The sequence below is a fragment of the Tenebrio molitor genome, chromosome 4 (genome assembly GCF_963966145.1).
Source record: "Tenebrio molitor chromosome 4, icTenMoli1.1, whole genome shotgun sequence".
Taxonomy (NCBI): Eukaryota; Metazoa; Arthropoda; class Insecta; order Coleoptera; family Tenebrionidae; genus Tenebrio; species Tenebrio molitor.
This window is the reverse complement of record NC_091049.1, coordinates 25969892-25987079: the sequence shown is the minus strand read 5'-3', so window position 1 is coordinate 25987079 and position 17188 is coordinate 25969892. Positions and strand designations below refer to the sequence as shown.

Genomic DNA, 17188 nt, shown 5'->3' with positions numbered 1-17188 from the left:
CAGACTGCACAGTTTTTCTTCAGAGAATTTCCAGATCGTGTATGGCGGAGGGGGTATTCAGGCCGAATCCGGAAATACGGAAAGCCGGGCCTGCGCAGTTCTTGCTCTGAGGATTAACGGAGCGTGTATGGGGGGCTTGCTTTAATGTCTAATACGCTGCCGGACATCCCAGATGATAATCGCAATAATTGTCCTGTCACCATAAATATAACTCGGACGAAAAAGATGCACGTTTTTGGCCTTGATAAGCAATAGTTATTTAAGATATGAGTGTAAAAAGTTATCCTTTATTCCACGAACGGATTTAAAATACGACCGAGGTACGAGGGAGTATTTTAAAGGATGTGAGGGCAACAATGGATGTTTTTACACGTATGTCTTACAATATTGTATCTGCGATCGTGAGATCTTCAACATAAATTTGTATAAAATAATAATTATTGATTCAATATTTTATGAATACTTAATCAAAGTCGTTTGGGAACCACGCCGTTTAGCAACCTACTTCTAAACAATGTTTCCAACAAATTGTATTGTTGTACTCTGACAGTTCTGTTCCATAAAAGCGTGTACTAAAAGTTTTATGGCACGATTCCGTCAGTTCACTAAATGTCAACTTTGACAACAATATTTAGTGCAAAAAGTGCCTACTTTCTACATGATCGTACATAAAATCTATTATTAGTTTGATACAAAAAAGTTTGTAGGATTATTTTTTTCCACACATTTATTTGGATATTTATTCTCAATCATTTTAAATGCTTCTATTGTAGACATTTTATTAAAATGTATAAATATAATTGACAAAAGTAAAACCTTAAGCTCTAAATATCATCTACACATGCTAATAATTTATTGATGTCTTTAATTAGCTCCGGTTGTTTCAATATGGTAACATGATCGCCATCGACCGTGGTAACTTGTACGGAATGCTCAAAAACCATCGACAAATGGTAATCTTCGTCTTCGTCAACTACGGGATACTTGGCCATGAACAAGTAAGCTTTCGACTGAATTTTGTCGTGGCAAAACTCGTAATTTATGGCGGCTTTGGACCGGTTATAGAGTGCGACCACTGCCTGTTTTTCCAATTTTTGTCTATTGGCAACCTTCGAAGGTATTAACGTCAGGGCTAGATCGCACCTCTCGTTCAAATCAGAACACTTCAAAAACTTTTCCTGAAACAACACTTTTTAAACCGGAAATTAAGTGTACGTCAGTAATACCCTGTACGGGGCCAGCAAATCCACCGGTATTAACACCGCCAAAATTTTGTACACGAGATTGGTTTGGAACTCGGCTTCGGTGTCGCCCGGAAAAAAATTTAACATACTCGACCGCAGATATGTCGGTGAACCATCGATTGAAATCACTTTGCCACTGTAACCTCTATTCTCTAACAAACTAAGAACTTCTAGACAGACTGAAACTCCGAAAGAGTAACCGATTAAAGTCAAGGATTCATCTTTGGATATATTTTCCTCGATGTGCTAAAAAATTAATGTTCATAATTGTCAAATTAAATACCCCAACTAACTGGAAGACTTGTCTTTGCAATTTCCTCTACTGAAATTTCGGACTCCTGATAGCTGTACTGCACTCCCAAAACCCGAGCTTGAAGACTTTTTACGAGGCCCTCAAGAAGATTAAAAACTCCTTCAATTCCCGGAAAGACTAAAACCGTTTGTCTCTCATTGTCTTGCCCTTCACAGGAGAGTTTTACAATCGGTCTACTATCTGCTTGATTGTCCGGTATGAACTGGATCAGCAAGTCGGTGCCTTGTTGCGTCTTGTTCAGACTCTTCGTTTCGTCGACTTTCTTCTTCTCTGATTCGATTTCCGTCAATCTGGAATGACCGTAGAATTATTGGGAGTACCACAACTGTGAAGCTGTTACTTTGCAAAACTCAAGCTCCTGACGTCTTTTGTGGTGATGTAAATCTCAAACTCCTTCTCCAAAAGTTGGATGACTTCAGTGCCCATCATCGAGTCCATCCCCAGCTCGGCCAACGTCGCATGTTGACTCACGGTCTTGATGTCCTTGATGCCTAAGACGTTGGCAACAGCTTCCACAGCGCTAGTCGCACCGTGATTCCTGTTGCGCTTCTCTGCGACTAACATGCTGGAAACAACGGTATTGTCTTGCTTCAAGAACCTATCCAACACTTCCAAACAACTCGAAATGCTCTGTTGGAGAGTACCACCGATCACCAGTTCCTTGTTCTCCTTCTGCATTTTGGCAACGAGTCCCACCTTGAACAACAACAGTCAAAATTGCTCAACACCGATTGGTCCAAACGTACGTCTCCAATGGCGCCCCACTGGATCGCCAAAGCTGGAAATCCGTCGCGTTTTCTTCTCTCACAGATCCTCTCCATGATCGAGTTGGCCATGCCGTAGTTGGTCTGACCGGCGTTGCCACGACCGCAGGAAACCGAAGAGAAGATGACGAAATACCTAAACCAGACAATCACAATCTGGGAAGCTTACTCAGTACTGACCTCAAATGTGTACAGATCTCGCGAGTTATTTGATCCAGATAGGTGGTGGTTCGAGCTTTGGGAGCCAAAGACAGGCGGAAAGTCTCTTCGGTTTGGTCCTCCAAGAGCGCATCTTTAAGAACAACAGCTAGATTGAAGATGGCGTCGATGGAACCCAGTTCGGTAGCTTCGCAAATCAAATCAAGACAACCTTGCTTGGTTGTGACGTCTCGCGTCGAAATTTCAACCTCAACGCCGTAAGACCTCCAAAGTCTGGAGGGAGTTAGATGAAGATTCTCTAAAATAACAAACTTACCTTATTTTTTGGGTTTGGTATCCTGTTTTTACTCCCGATCTGGAGACCAGGACCAATTTCCGGGCGTCCCTCAAGATCAGCCAATCGGCCAATTCCAAACCGAATCCTCCCAACCCCCCAATGATGACGTACGACTTGGTCAAATCGCAGTTGAATCTTCAATGCAATTACAGTAATTAGTACAACAGATTAGTCTCAAAGATGTGTGTGGACCTTTTCTATTACGGTACTCACCTCGGAAGCGCGGGGAATAACCTTTTGGTTCCAACACCTCTCACATCTCCTTCGTCCCTCACTTTCACCAAAACCTTCCCTATGTGCTTCCCAGTGGTCATGTATTTGAACGCCGGCACCAGTTCGTCTCTGCCGAACACGACCCTCGGTAAGGGCTTAACGTACCCATCGTGAATACCTTTGCATAAAGCGTCGACAAGTTTCACTTTTAATTCCGCCGAGTTTTTGAAGATCTGGTCCAACATGATTCCGTGGTAGCTCGCTCCTCGTTCCAGCAAGAGAAGACTGAGACTCGAGTCGTTCGCAAGGTCGAACTTTCCAATTTCTAAGAAGCGTCCGCCGCGCGCCAGGCATCTCACCGATGCTCTGAGCTTATCTTCGCTCAAAGAATTCAACACGGCGTCAACGCCACGATCGTTAGTACCGGCTTTGATCATTTCCTCGAAAGTGGTATCGCGAGAGTTGCCGATGTGACTTTCAGGAATCTGAGGGTAGTGCTTTCGAAGATAGTCTCGCTTGTCTTGAGTCCCGACGGTGACGTAAATTTCGAACTGGTGATGAAGACACACGTTCAAAGCCGCGAGACCGATTCCTCCGGTACCGGAATGGATCAAGACGGTACTGTTGGGTTTGAGGTCTACGGCCTGTGAGGTAAGTGGATTAAAATGCATATTCTTAGTTTGAAGGTTTCACCAAAAGCAAAGCATAAATCACTGTGGAGTAAACAGCGGGGATGGTGACTGCGTCTTCCAAGCTCCACGACTCGGGTACCTCCCACAAGAACTGAGAATCGCCTCTAACATAACTTGCTAGCGCACGATTGTCAACAACACCCATGACTCGGCGTCCCCTTTAACAAAAAAAATGTAGGAACTTGCGATATCTGTTTGCAAAGTTACTTCGGATCTAAACCGGCGAACTCGATACCTATCAGACACTCTTGTTTGATGCGGTCGGTAGTGATAGCTTCCGCGCTGATACGACCCGACGCCAGCATAATATCCCTGAAGTTGATAGCGGAGTAGTAATTCTGCAAGGTAATGCAAACTCATCATCGTCAAATAAAATAAACTCCACTGACATAGATGAGGACTTGAGTTTCGGGGAGTCGGGACTCGTCAATGGGCGGCCCTTCCAACCATCTCATGCTCGACAAGTCTCCCTTAGCTGAAACGTCTCCGAAACAATGCTCACATTCCACTTCTTGTAACTCTTCCAACAAAAAATGTCTGTAAGTCCCCCACTTCCCCGACTTGTAAATGTTTACGGCGAGATTTTTTCTCAATTGATCTCCATAGAAAGGTACTTGAGGGTCGAAATCTGGCGCCTCGTCCATCATGAAGAAACACTTGACCTTGTGTCCCCCCGGCTCTTTCCTAAGACAGTTGACCAATCCGATCAAGCCGTCAGGTTCGCGATTTTGACCGTAAACGACGACATTCGCTTCAGATTTTACAAAGTTTTGCAACTGAGACAACCACTCGGAGTTGTTTGTCGACACCTCGACAAATTTCATGTCAATTTTTTCTTCAGACTTCTTAAAAAGTATCAATTTCTCTTTGGCCGTCTTGTACTCTGTGACAACTTCGATATTGTCCAAATCCGAGATCTCAAATTCGACTTCTTCTCTAGTCAAGACAAAACCTTTAGGGTGAAGAGAGTACAGTACCTGTTTTAATGAAGTGGGATTTTGTAGAAGTTTAGTGGCGACGATCAAAAGCAAGTTGCTCTGAGGAGTGAGAACAAATTGTTCGATTTTGACACCAGGAATCGGGTCCAAAACAGTTTTAGTGGAGACTGTCAGATCAGGAGTGACGACAGGGACGTCGTCTAGGACTTTGCAAACCAGAGGCAAAAGAAGTTCATCGGAACCTTCCATAAGTTCAACCGCTTTGAATTCAGTTTCTCGACTATTCTCGAGGATGATTTGAATGTTGATTCTTATCAGCTGGGACAAGTCAAGCGACCCCTGATTGGGAACAAACTGATATTTCTCCAAAACTGGCTCCAAACGAGGTTTCTTCTTGGAAATGGGCATAGCTGTAATTCCACGAAATTCAATTCCGCCAGATCTGCGCAAAAATAATTTAAAAGTGTCAGAGTGGGCACCAAATCATACTTTATGATGTTGCTCTCCTTGTAGACGTGCACAGGAATAAGCGATTCCTTGTCTTTGAAACTTTCCACTATTTGATGATGTTTCAATGGATCTATTGTTAATTTTCTTATTCCCACAGCAACGTAGAGCAATTTACTCTCAACCTGAATAGCCTTCATTTGAAGCACCTTATCCATGAAGGTGGTCCAATTGTCTTCCCACTTGACTAGACCGGTGGACGCACCTATGTCACACCTCGCAATACCCTTAAACATACCACTGATAATAATTTATGAAAGAATCTAAAAGACATGGTCGGTCTTGCCTGTAATTATATCCCCGAAGGTTGAGTTCTTTGTAGATCTCTTCTTGCTCCAAGATTAATGTTGGATCTTCAGTGTTGAGAACATGTGGTTCTAAATTAATTTGTTCTTGACTTATATTAGAACAGGGGGTAATTCGACCTGTCGCAACAACTACGTCTTTGTCCATAACTTCAAAATTACCAGTGCCTCTCTGGATAGTGATGATGAGTTTAACAGGACCATTTTTCGGCATCGTTACGGCGCGTATAAATTTGCAGTTTTCGAAAATCACCGGCAAATCATTCACCAACGATCTCCGACTTTGAGCTAATGTTTGCCATACTAGATGCAAATATTCCGTGGCAGGAAACAAATTGCGACCTAAAACGTTTCATCAGTAAATTGTTCTATTTTTTTAGTCTAACAAACCATCAATCACGTGCCCCGCTATGTGCTTAAACCCTTCGTAGTCGTTTGAAACATCGTAATACCTCTGTTCGGCGTCTGATGCAAAAAACTTAGTAAACTTGTAAGCGAACCAACTCTTGTCATGATCCCACTTGACCATGGGCGAGATCATGGGAGTGCCTCGACTCACGGGGTACACGATTTCGGGGTACAATTTGTGCAGTTGAGGATTGTAACCCCATTCGTACAATCTACAAGATTTTAAGTGAAAACCAACTCACAATCTGGATTTGGGCAGATACCTTCCCAAAACCTCCAAAAAGTTGACGAGGTTGCCTTCCAAGTGCAAGACGTCTTTGTTGTCTAATTGTTGGTCGGAAACATTTAATACCAATGAATTTTTCTGCATTTTGAGCAAGGTTTCGTGACTCAAGGATTGGCCACGCAACTCTAGATTTGGCAAATTCTGGGTTTTACTAAAGTAACGGTCTTGTCTTTTGGGAATTGATTTAAGCAAACTACTGAATTTGGCGATGCCGTCGAAATGGACGTTCGACTGTTCTTGACTGATCTTGTAGGCTGTCAATACCGTTTCTTCTATGGTAATGAGGTCGTAGTAGTAATTGCTGACTATCTTGCCCCAAGAGTCGCCATACACTGCGGTTGGGATCAGTTCTAAAGATTTCAAGACATCCACGAGCCCTGCTTGCACGACAATGGCACCGAGGATGTTGTCTTCTTGGATTTGATCCTTCAAAATTGTGTCCAAGATGTTGACGTTTTTGGTTGCCAAGATATTGTCGATTCTTCAAATAACGTTGACTAGAGTGAATCTTCGAAGAAAGATGAAAGACTTACCTGGAGATTGTATTTTTGAAGATAGGAAAATGCATAAGACAGGAACCAAGAAGCTTGAAGGAGCGTTCGAATTGACCGAAATAGACGTAAAGAGGTTTCTGTTGAAATGAAAAGAATTTCGAGGAGGTCCTGAGTGGACCGTTCTTCGAAGCTATTGTGAAACCTCGATAAATATGATTGTCAAATTTTTTTTTGTAAATTTGATGGAATAGACCCACGTGTTCGGCGTCAAGTTTTCTACAATTAACATCATTCAGCAGAGACAAAACTGCTTCTTCTGTGCGCCCACTAACGCAGATCAATCGGGGAACGTCATCCTTGGGTATTCCTCCGTCGACTTTCTTATTTGTGAATCTTTTTAGCATCGTGTGACAGTTATTACCTCCGAAACCAAAATTGTTGACTCCCACGATAGCCTCGTCGCCTTCTAATTCTGTTAAATCGAGTACCACCTTCATTCTACCTTGTTCGAACCCCTCCAAGCCCGCCTTGATCTGTTTCAGGTTGATATTAGGAGCAATCAACCCAGTTTCCATCGCTATCAACACTTTGATGATGGAACAAACTCCAGAAGCTGGTTCTGTGTGTCCGATATTCGATTTTACAGATCCGACCAAGAGGGGTTTGTCGCGTTTTTTAGCCAAGACGTGGTCGATAGCTTCGACTTCATGGGGATCTCCGACTTGGGTACCGGTCCCGTGCGCCTCCAAGTAGCTAATTTCGGAAGGGTGGATCCCGCTCTCATCGTAGATTTCCGTCATGAGTTGCTTCTGCGTTAGAGTAGAGGGGAAGGTGATGCCTTGTTCTTTGAAACCGTCAGAATTGACTTTGATGTTGATGATTTGGGCGTAGATCCGCCGCGCGTTCTTCGCTTTTTGAAGGAAAATACTCGCAATGGCCTCGCCTTTGACGTAGCCGCTTGCGTCTTGGTCGAACACACGACAGACGCCCTCCTTGCTCAGTACTCCCAACCTGGAGACAAAATCGACATGAGAAAGCGTTTATTAACGTGTGCAGGTGACAATACCGGAAGAACTGAAGAGTGTTGCCTGGATGTAGTTGAAGATTGCTGCCGCTGACTATAGCGTTGTCGCATTGTCCACTCCTGATGGCTCTGAAAGCCAAATCCAAGGCGTTCAAAGAACTGCTGCAAGCTGTGTCGACCATGCACGCCGGACCTTTCAGTTTCAGGAAGTAGCTGACCCTGTGCACGTTCATAGACCTCAAGTACCTAAAACGCACTGACTCACTACCCGCAGTACCGCCTTCCAGACATACCCTGTCAGTCCAAATTTCTGCGGTTGTGTAACACCCACCAAGATGGACTTCTTCATGTCTGAACAACTCACCCCCGCGAAGACACCAGTCCTCGAACCTTCCAGCTCCGAGGGATTCATTCCGGCGTCAATGATCGCCTCCACCGCCGTCTCCAATAAAACCCGCGTCATGGGGTCCATGTGGTTTGCTTGGCGGTGGTGCACCCCGAAGTATCCCGCATCTAAGTGGTCGATATTGGGGATTTTGGCACTCCTTTTGGGAACCTCCGGATGGTCCAATTGCCAGCGTCGGTCGTCATCGCTCACCATGTCCGTTTTACTGAAGAGGTTGTCGCGAAATTCGTGAATGTTTCTGGAATCCGGAAGGCGACCGGACATGCCGGAAATGACCACTTCTTCGCCCGGAGGGGCGGAAGAGAGCCATCGGCTGTACTCGAAGTCGGGTGTGTCGGATCTGGCGTGAGGTTGACTCGCGTCCATTTCTGGCATAGCTCGATACTTATCTGACAACACCGTTAAAATCTTTGGAAAGCTATTACCAACTATTATGAGTTTCCAGAGTTATTATTAAATGGCGTAAAATATGTACGAGTGCGTGTATAAAATGCTTAAAAATGAAGGAGTATAGCTAAAACAAATATTCGCAAGAAAGTTAATTAAAAAAATGAAATATCATGAAGAATTCCTTTAAGCTTCATCTGAATCTGTATACTATGGCGTACTACTGATAGAAAACTTCTTCACTAAAAAATATGGTGATCAACTTTCTGGTTTATAAATGTAATGTGGTTGTGTATCCTTTAATAAATTGAATTTAACAGCTAAATTCATGTATAATTTTAGCAAATATATCATGACGTTTCTTATATTCGCTTTAAGCCAAAACGGTGCAAGAAGAAATGACGTGTTCAATGGTTTCCTCTTCAGTTCCGCAAATCCTACATTTATCGATGACCGATTTTAAACCGCATACGTGTTTTTTATAATTTCTTGTATTGATAACACGATCTTGTATTGCAAATATAAAACCCTCAGTCTCAGGGTGAATATTTGATTTCTTAAACCATGCAGGAAAAGCCTGAATATTAATTTCTGGTTGTTCCAGTTCTTTAAAATATCTCCCATGTAAAGACTTCTGTTTTATATTTGCTATAGTGTCAGGTATATTTGGCTCAACAATATCTGAAATTATATTATCACTTAAATTTAAAGGTGTGTAACCTTTATCCGCTGAAACCAAAGCATTAAAAAAAGTGTTATCACGAGCTCTATTGAGAAAATAATTTTTTAGTGAAGCAATTTGATTGTGTTGTAGAATTTCTAGATTTGAAAAACGCCTACCACCATTTTCGCGTGGTAAATTAAATCTTTCAATAGCAGATTTGGGGTGATGTTTACAAAATTTTCTAAACAGAACTCTAGTTATATTATAACATAATTACATAAACATTTTTGTTTTATAATACAAAAATTTCCGATAATATTGCGGAATCTGGAAAAGTGCCCCGAATGCTTGCAGCGTTTCCACGTTGAATGGCAAGGGAAATCCTCTCGAAAAGGAATTTCTTTGATTTTGAATCGCCTGATTCCGCGATAAGTCGGTCTCCGATGACATTAATGAAATCGATGGCTTCTTTGCACCAAGGGCCTAATGTTTCAAATGCTAAACCTTTAAACACGTAGTTTGACGAAATGATTGAACTATATTTGCTATGTTTGCGTTTGCAAGCCATTTCAGCGGCAAAACCTGAGACTTCAGATGATTTCAATACGTAACTATCTGCAAGTGTATCTACAACAGTAACGTCCCAAACCAAAGGTTGACCTTTAATCCACGGTACTAAAGTCATCCCATCTGGGCGTTTTCCGTCATCCCGAGACAGTCCGTTTGGTTCTAAAGTTGAATTCACATGAATTGAAGTTAAAGACCGATTGATAATGGAATTAATTTCAGTCTGTCTTGAAAATCTACCACTGCTTTTGAAACAACTTAGACCGTGGGTGCCAATTTCGTCAACTTTCGCATTGCATTTGCAAATATGAGGTGTACAAAGATTACAACCCAATCTTAAACCAATACAAACTTGGAAGGAAGTGTTATCTAAAAGAGTACCAATATTAGGAGAAGGTATTGCATGTAACCAAGATCCTGATTCTCTGCATTGCAAAGCTTTAAAACGAGCCAAGTCTCTAGGTGAATTAAAGATTAAGTCATTGGCAATTATTCCTTTGATATTAATATTATCCCAATTCTTCTGAAATTGTGGAATTGTTGGTATTTCGTTCTCATTTGCTACACCCCAGGCTGCTAAAGCTTCATCATAATGGTGAATATTAAGCTCATTATCCTTTGAGTTTAGTAATAAAGAAACAAGCTTTTTAACCCCATTAATTGAAGATAGGAAAGCAGGGAGGCAAATATCGGAAATGCGACGAATTCCCAGACCACCAAATCTAATCGGTAAAGTGGACTGACGCCATTGTAAATCAGTTAAACGTAAATTAAGTATTCTCTCTAAACAAGACTTTAAAGAAGAATCAATTGAATTAACATAATTAGAAAATTTCCAAAATGGAGTTGTTCTTAATAAAAAATTAAATGTTGGTATGAAAAGACAGTTTTTGATTAAAGTATAAGCCACGTGTCTGTTAAGGAGTTCAGCTTTGTTTAAAAGATTTTCAACTGTAATTATAGTTTTTTCGACGGTGTTTTTGAAACCTTGGTCAAAGATTGGAGAGCCTAAAACAGATAAACTTTCCCGGTCACAGATTTTAATGCCTGGTGCTAAATTTTGAAATTCCTTTATGACTTTTAAATCTGTGTCTCTAGAACAGCAAAAGATCTCGCATTTGTTAAAGTTTAATTCAAGGCCAATTTCCTGAGATAAATTTATAACTTTCTTAAAGTCGGATAAAACTACTTCTGGGTAATCAGCTAAGGTTCCATCATCTAAATACCATATATTCATTTGAGAATCCAAAGATAAAATAATTGGTTGAATGGCAAGACTAAAAATCATGGGACCGCAGGGATCTCCTTGCTGAGCTCCAACAGAAGAAGAAATTAAATGATTACCGAAAAATAAAGTTGAAGGATTTCTATAGCATTGATAAAGATAAGGGTACAGAAGTGGGGTATGACGTTGGACTTCTTTCAGAATACAATCCCGTTCGACTGAGTTAAAGGCATTTTTGAAATCTAATTTAAGAAGAACTTTGCCACGGTTTTGATCGTTATTAACAAAGGTTCGTGTGGTATGAATTGCTGCTTCGCATCCTAGTTTAGTTGCAACTCCAAGTTGGTGTGGAGATAAATACGAATTTACAATATTTCGACTTTTGAAAACAGGCTAGCTTTGAGGTCAATCTTCGCAAACAGTTTCCGATAGCGATCGGTCTAATTCCTCCATCTTTTTTGTTAAGGGCACATAAAGACGCACCATACAATAAATGGCAGATTTCTGAAGGAAGTTGCCCAGATAATAAAAAATTGCACAGTTTGGTTAAAGCTCTTAGTGCCTTCTGACCTGCTTCACCCGCTGACAAAGATATGATATCTTTCAAGTATTGTGGTCTCATGCCATCTAAACCTGGTGAAGAACCGGCAGGAAATGAATTGATAGCTTCTCGAACGTTTTGCTCATTGACTATTAAACTAATGTCTCCTGGTTTGAAAGGGTCTGGGAAAAAAAGTTCGCGAGATGGTGAAGGATGTTTTTTTTTAAGTTCTTCAGTAACATCTTCGTTGAATGAAGTTCGTATTTGAGGTACTTCAAAATTAGAAAGATTTTCTTTTATATGCTTATTCAACGACTTATCAGATTTCTCTGCTACATTGAAAGCTCTATACGAAAAAAGCAAAAGATTCTCAAAGGATGATACTGATTTGGTCGAAAGACAATTATTAATAATGGAACTTAATTTATCTGCAGCTAAATGTCTGCAAGCTTTTGGAATTCTTCTAATAGTTGGTAACTGAAGTTTCAAATTAATTAGCAATTTTGTTATTGAATCGGTTGAAGAAGAAGTAGAAGAAGTTGATAGATTATTTTCGACATGATACTTATCTACGTGAATTTTCAATCTGTTGTTATCCTTAAATGATTTTCCAGGACATAGAGTACAACGTAATCGTTGAGATCCATCAGGTTGACTATCTTGTGATCCGGATTGTTTCTCATAGTCCATGGAAGTAGGTAGAGATTGATGGATTGTTTCATTTTTCCTTCTTGTTTTATCAATTTTTGAGGAAAATGATTCACACAAAAAAGATTGTCCCATTAGTCCATGGATTCTTGTTCTATGAATTTTAAGACCCTTTTCATTTTTAAAGTTCCTGTTGCACTCTTCACATTGAAAAAATAATTTATCTTCATAAATTGTATTTTGACATTTCTTGACATTTCCGAATTTTTCGTCAAGATTTATATTAACGTTCGAAGGACCTGCGTCGGTTAAATCTTTATCACTAATTTTCCAGTGGGTAGTTCGTAAACGAAATCTTGAGTCTTGAGGATATTTAAATTCAAAAAAACTATCATTTTCGTCAAGAGAAATATTAGATGATGTTGACATAGGCATGGCATAGTTTGAATGTTTATATTATTATAAAAAATGTTGTTTTATTAGTTATTTAAGATATAAGTGTAAAAAGTTATCCTTTATTGCACGAACGGGTTTAAAATACGACCGAGGTACGAGGGAGTATTTTAAAGAATGTGAGTGCAACAAAGGAACTTTTTACACGTATGTCTTACAACATTTTATCTACGATCATAACCTTTTACTTCTAGTAATTATTTTATTTGTGATTTTTTAAATTGTGACAATGTGACAACTACATCAGCGTGCGTTGATCGCCACGTGCTACCTGCGTTGTTTAGCACCCAGTTTGTAAACAAAGTGTACGAATTTAAGACGCCATTTGTAAAGTGGAAACAAATTTTTGAAAAAATGTGTGAAAACAATGAAGAAAATATTCCCCCGGAAGTATTTGAAGCTGCACGTAAAGCTACTTTAAATTTACTACCCCAAAAGTCTCGCCAACAGTACGAACTGGTGTTCAAGAAGGAACAAGGTCGAAATGAATGTAACGGAAAATGTGTGTCTAGCTTATTTTGCTGACAGGGCTAAACATGTAAAACCATCAAGTCTTTGGTCGAAATACTCTATGGTAAAGTCTTCGCTGCTGATAAAAAAATACATCGACCTTAAACATTTTTTTAAATTAACTGCGTTTATGAAACGGCAATCGGCAGGCTATCAATGTAAGAAGTCTAAAGTATTCAGCAAGGACCAAATTTACAAATTTATTATGAAGCACCAGACGAAACATACTTGATGATGAAGGTAAATAACTTCATTGTAATTATTTTCAATTAATTATAATATTCTAAAATTGCAGGTCGTGTCTATTTTTGGAATTGCAGGCGCGTGTAGAAGGGAAGAGTTTCTCAAGATGAGCACTAAAGATATAGAAGACACTGGTTCTATCTTAGTAGTGAAAATACCTGACACAAAAACCAATAAACCCCGAACTTTTGTCATTGATGGAAGAGATCATGACATCAAAAATATGGTTGAAATTTATAGAAGATATGTCTCCCTTAGACCTTCACATACAAAACATGAGCGATTATTTGTTTTTTATCGAAATGGAAAATGTTCCACCCAACCAGTCGGGATTAATACCTTTGGAAAAATACCTAGTGACATTGCTAAATATCTTGGCTTGACAAATCTACATGAGTATAGTGGTCACGCTTTTAGAAGGTAATTATTATAAACTCGTATATTATACACTCATATATTATTTACTATTATCATTAGATCCTCTGCCACCATCCTTGTCGATGCTGGAGGAGACATATTATCTCTAAAGAGGCATGGAGGATGGAAGAGTACAACCGTGGCAGAGTCGTATGTGGAGGAATCCATAGCAAATAAGATTTCCATTTCCAATAAAATTTTGGGGATAGGAGAAAATCAGCCTAGTACTTCTTCTACTAGTCGTGCGGAAAATGAAATGGGTACATCTTCTCAACTGCCAAGCACTGCCAAATCCTCACAGCCTCAAGTAGCAAACTCTTTACCGAAGATTATTGTTAAAAATTGTACCAACTGTAAAGTGGATGTACATATAGGGAAGAATTAATTCTTTTAATAGTAAATATGTATCTATGTTTTGTTAATACCAACACACTGTATATTAAATCACTGACCTCTAGAGGTCAGTGATATTAAATAAATATAAAAATCGTTATTACAGATTTCTTCTTTTTTGACATAATCGTGCACTAAAAATTTTATAACACTATTTTCTTGTTTGACATAATCGTGGACTAAAAGTTTTATGGCACGATTCCGTCAATTCACTAAACGTCAACTTTGGCAACGATTTTTAGTGCAAAAAGTGCCTACTTTTTACATGATCGTAGATAAAATAATATAAACATTCAAACTAGAGTTCTCTTTAGAAAATTTTGTAAACATCACCCCAAATTAGACAAACAAAAGTAGATACAAAATTATTAAGGGCCAGTTTCATAATAAACTTAAAGTCAACTTTATCTTCAAGGGACTTTAATGGATTGTTGCAACAATATGTTTCTATGGTAAATGGTAAACTTTAATGTTCAAGTAACTTTAGGCTGATTATGAAATTGGGTGTAATGTAGTCATTAAATGTTAAATACAACAAATAATTCAAAGAATGGATTGGCCGCTTACCCTGCTTTGCCCCAGTAAAACAAAACTAAACTCGAATTCTGCTTTTTTGCTTAATTTATATGGCCAAGCGAATGAAATGGGGGGCATAAATTTAAGAAATTAAATAAGCAAGGTTGCCTGTACTTTTTGAGTCGTAGTACATATTTATGCAATTTCCTGTAGTTTTCCAACCAATAAATTCAAAACTTGCCAATCTTCCGTCTTCTACAAACAATTCACGTGGATGTTGTTACTGCCAAATACAGGGTGTTTCTGAAATAGGTACATTAATTTTAACTGGTAATAGAACTCGTCAAAAGGAACAACTTGGCAGAGAGAAAAGTTGTTCCTTTTGATGAGTTCTATTACCAGTTAAAATTAATGCACTTATTTCAGAAACACTCCGTATATACAGGGTCGCTAAAAAGTATGGATACAACTAAATATTTTCAGAACGATTTAGCAGAGCTCGTTGATATTTGGCACACGGTTAGAAATGTTTAAGTTCTATCATCTGAGATTTTTTTCAATTTTTTTATTTTGAAGATACAAGGCTGACTTGATTTTTTTTAAATAGCACGGTGAGTCAAATTTAATACTTTGGAAAAAGTATCTTTTGTGAATTCAGTGGTGTAAAACATGCCCACATCGCCGCCATTTTGAAAACCTTTTTAGCATAAAAATTAAGTACTTAATTCGCTTTTAAACTTTTTATGATTTTTATTAAAATATACTCTTATTTTTAGACTTATTATTTATTGACATTTATTTATTTTTTGGTCAAAGTACAGGTGGCAAACAACTAACGACAGCTAAAGACAACATTTCCCAGTCTAGCTAAATTTTATATTTTTTCAAACTTATCAGTTTTGTAAAGTTTCGATCAAAATAAGCTATGCATGTGTTACATAACTGAATTCACAAAATAATACCAATTTAAATGATAATACAAAATTATGATTGCATTTTATTCATACCTGACCCTTGCTTCCTGTTTACGTACAACAAAATTAAGTCATAATACATAACTGTTGTTGTGTCATAGATCATAATACACAAAGGATTGTCTTAATTCACGAAAAGATTTTCTCATTTTAATCTCACACTAAGGAAGGAACAGCAAAAACTGGATAGGACAGGAGTAATGCTGAAGCTCTAATGAATTAGTGCAAGAGTACATTTGCACCATGTTCGTGAGACTTCACCAAGAGGTGCTTATAATGTTAACGCCGCAAGCCCTAGACTGTCCTGTGGTACACCCGATTAATAGTAAGTCTCAATTATAGAATATCTTATTTTATTAAATTTATTTTTCCTTGTATCATCTTCTGTAGCACAGAGGTGATCCCATGTGTAACTCGTTAATTACATTACGTACACATCGCGACGCATTTAACACTCTCACGAATCTGTACCTGTGTTGCAAACGCAAGTTAGTTAGATTAAATCGCACTCCAGTGTCTAGACGGTTGGCAACTTTTGTCATGACAGCAAGGTTGCAAGGGCGGCAACCTGTAGACCTTCAGACCAATGGTAATCGAGTTCCGGTTGCTGCAACGCATTTCCTAATTGATTGAATAATGCGAGAATTTTGTTATACATTCTATATCAGTCGGCATTTTTCAAAATTGTGATATACATATTGGCTGATTCACGTAGCCTGTTCTTTAGAAATTTTCTGATTTCCCAAAATCCTATTAATATGAAAATTAGTAGTCGACTATAATCGACTGCTCCAAGTTCAAATAAAATATTTTCAAAATGGCGACACTTCCGGAAATATCGGAATTCGATGCCATCTTTGTTTTTTTAAATGTAATGGCCCCATTTTGATTTCATATTTGGATTCTACGTTAAATTTTGAGTTTAGAGAGTCCTTTTGTTAACACTTATCTGTTATCTTTTTTGTAACTCCTAAACCATTGGAAATAAATAATTGATTTATTTTAAATTGAATTCCGAAAGTTTTGGCCGATATTTTGCGCTATTCGTGATATTTTTTTTATTTTCCATACGCCTACTGCAATTTTTCAAAATTGATACCTACTCGTAATCAAAAAATGTCGAAAACTTCATTTTTTTAAATGGCAACTCTACCATTTCTGACACCAAATATAAATGTAAAATTTAATTTTAAGGCCACTTTTATTAACATTATGTATGCCTTTTATCGAGCCATTGTTTTATTTTAATATTTTTAATTTTAATTCAAAAATCGCATTCCAATAAATAGTAGATAAAATAATCAAATTAATATCAAAAAAATATTTTAATGGAAAGCTCAATGTATGCACCGTTTTCATTGAGACAGTCAACAATGTTTATCTTAGTTTGAGTAGGCTTTGGACAAAATGTTTTTGAATAAAAATTCAAATAAAACAATTGCTTGAAAAAAAAAGAATATTTTATTCAAAAAATTAAAATTAATAGGCATACACGATGTTAATAAAAGTGGCCTTAAAATTAAATTTTACATTTATATCTAGTGTCAGAAATGGTAGTTG

The 17188-nt window shown here is 38.5% G+C and overlaps 1 protein-coding gene and 1 long non-coding RNA gene across 3 annotated transcripts; one reads left to right on the top strand and one right to left on the bottom strand.

Annotated features, from left to right (window-relative positions):
• Positions 1-709: 709 nt before the first annotated feature.
• Positions 710-14757, bottom strand: LOC138127653 (fatty acid synthase-like). The gene is made up of 19 exons (XM_069043696.1): positions 14706-14757; positions 7978-8498; positions 7727-7930; positions 6700-7671; positions 6144-6647; positions 5863-6092; positions 5454-5814; positions 5150-5407; positions 4112-5102; positions 3930-4060; positions 3724-3880; positions 3031-3674; positions 2797-2952; positions 2502-2753; positions 2304-2457; positions 1898-2253; positions 1538-1847; positions 1227-1490; positions 710-1178 (listed from the first exon to the last, which is right to left on the bottom strand). The coding sequence occupies exons 2-19, from the start codon at positions 8463-8465 to the stop codon at positions 825-827; spliced, it is 6786 nt and encodes a 2261-aa protein (XP_068899797.1). The 5' UTR covers positions 8466-8498; positions 14706-14757; the 3' UTR covers positions 710-824.
• LOC138127656 (uncharacterized) lies at positions 9972-14241 on the top strand. 2 transcript variants are annotated; one of them, XR_011158327.1, is made up of 4 exons: positions 9972-12722; positions 12770-13325; positions 13381-13748; positions 13806-14241. It is a non-coding gene; the product is annotated as an uncharacterized lncRNA (long non-coding RNA). The 2 variants fall into 2 exon arrangements; XR_011158326.1 differs by having other exon boundaries at positions 9972-13325.
• Positions 14758-17188: the final 2431 nt, after the last annotated feature.

Bases quoted from the DNA above. Each gene is read 5' to 3' on its own strand.
- LOC138127653 (XM_069043696.1), bottom strand. From the start codon at position 8,465: ATGCCAGAAATGGACGCGAGTCAACCTCACGCCAGATCCGACACACCC. The intron at 5,103-5,149 runs GTATGATTTGGT...ATTTTTGCGCAG, and splicing joins AAGGAGAGCAACATCATAAA to ATCTGGCGGAATTGAATTTC. The intron at 4,061-4,111 runs GTCAGTGGAGTT...ATTACCTTGCAG, and splicing joins AAACTCAAGTCCTCATCTAT to AATTACTACTCCGCTATCAA.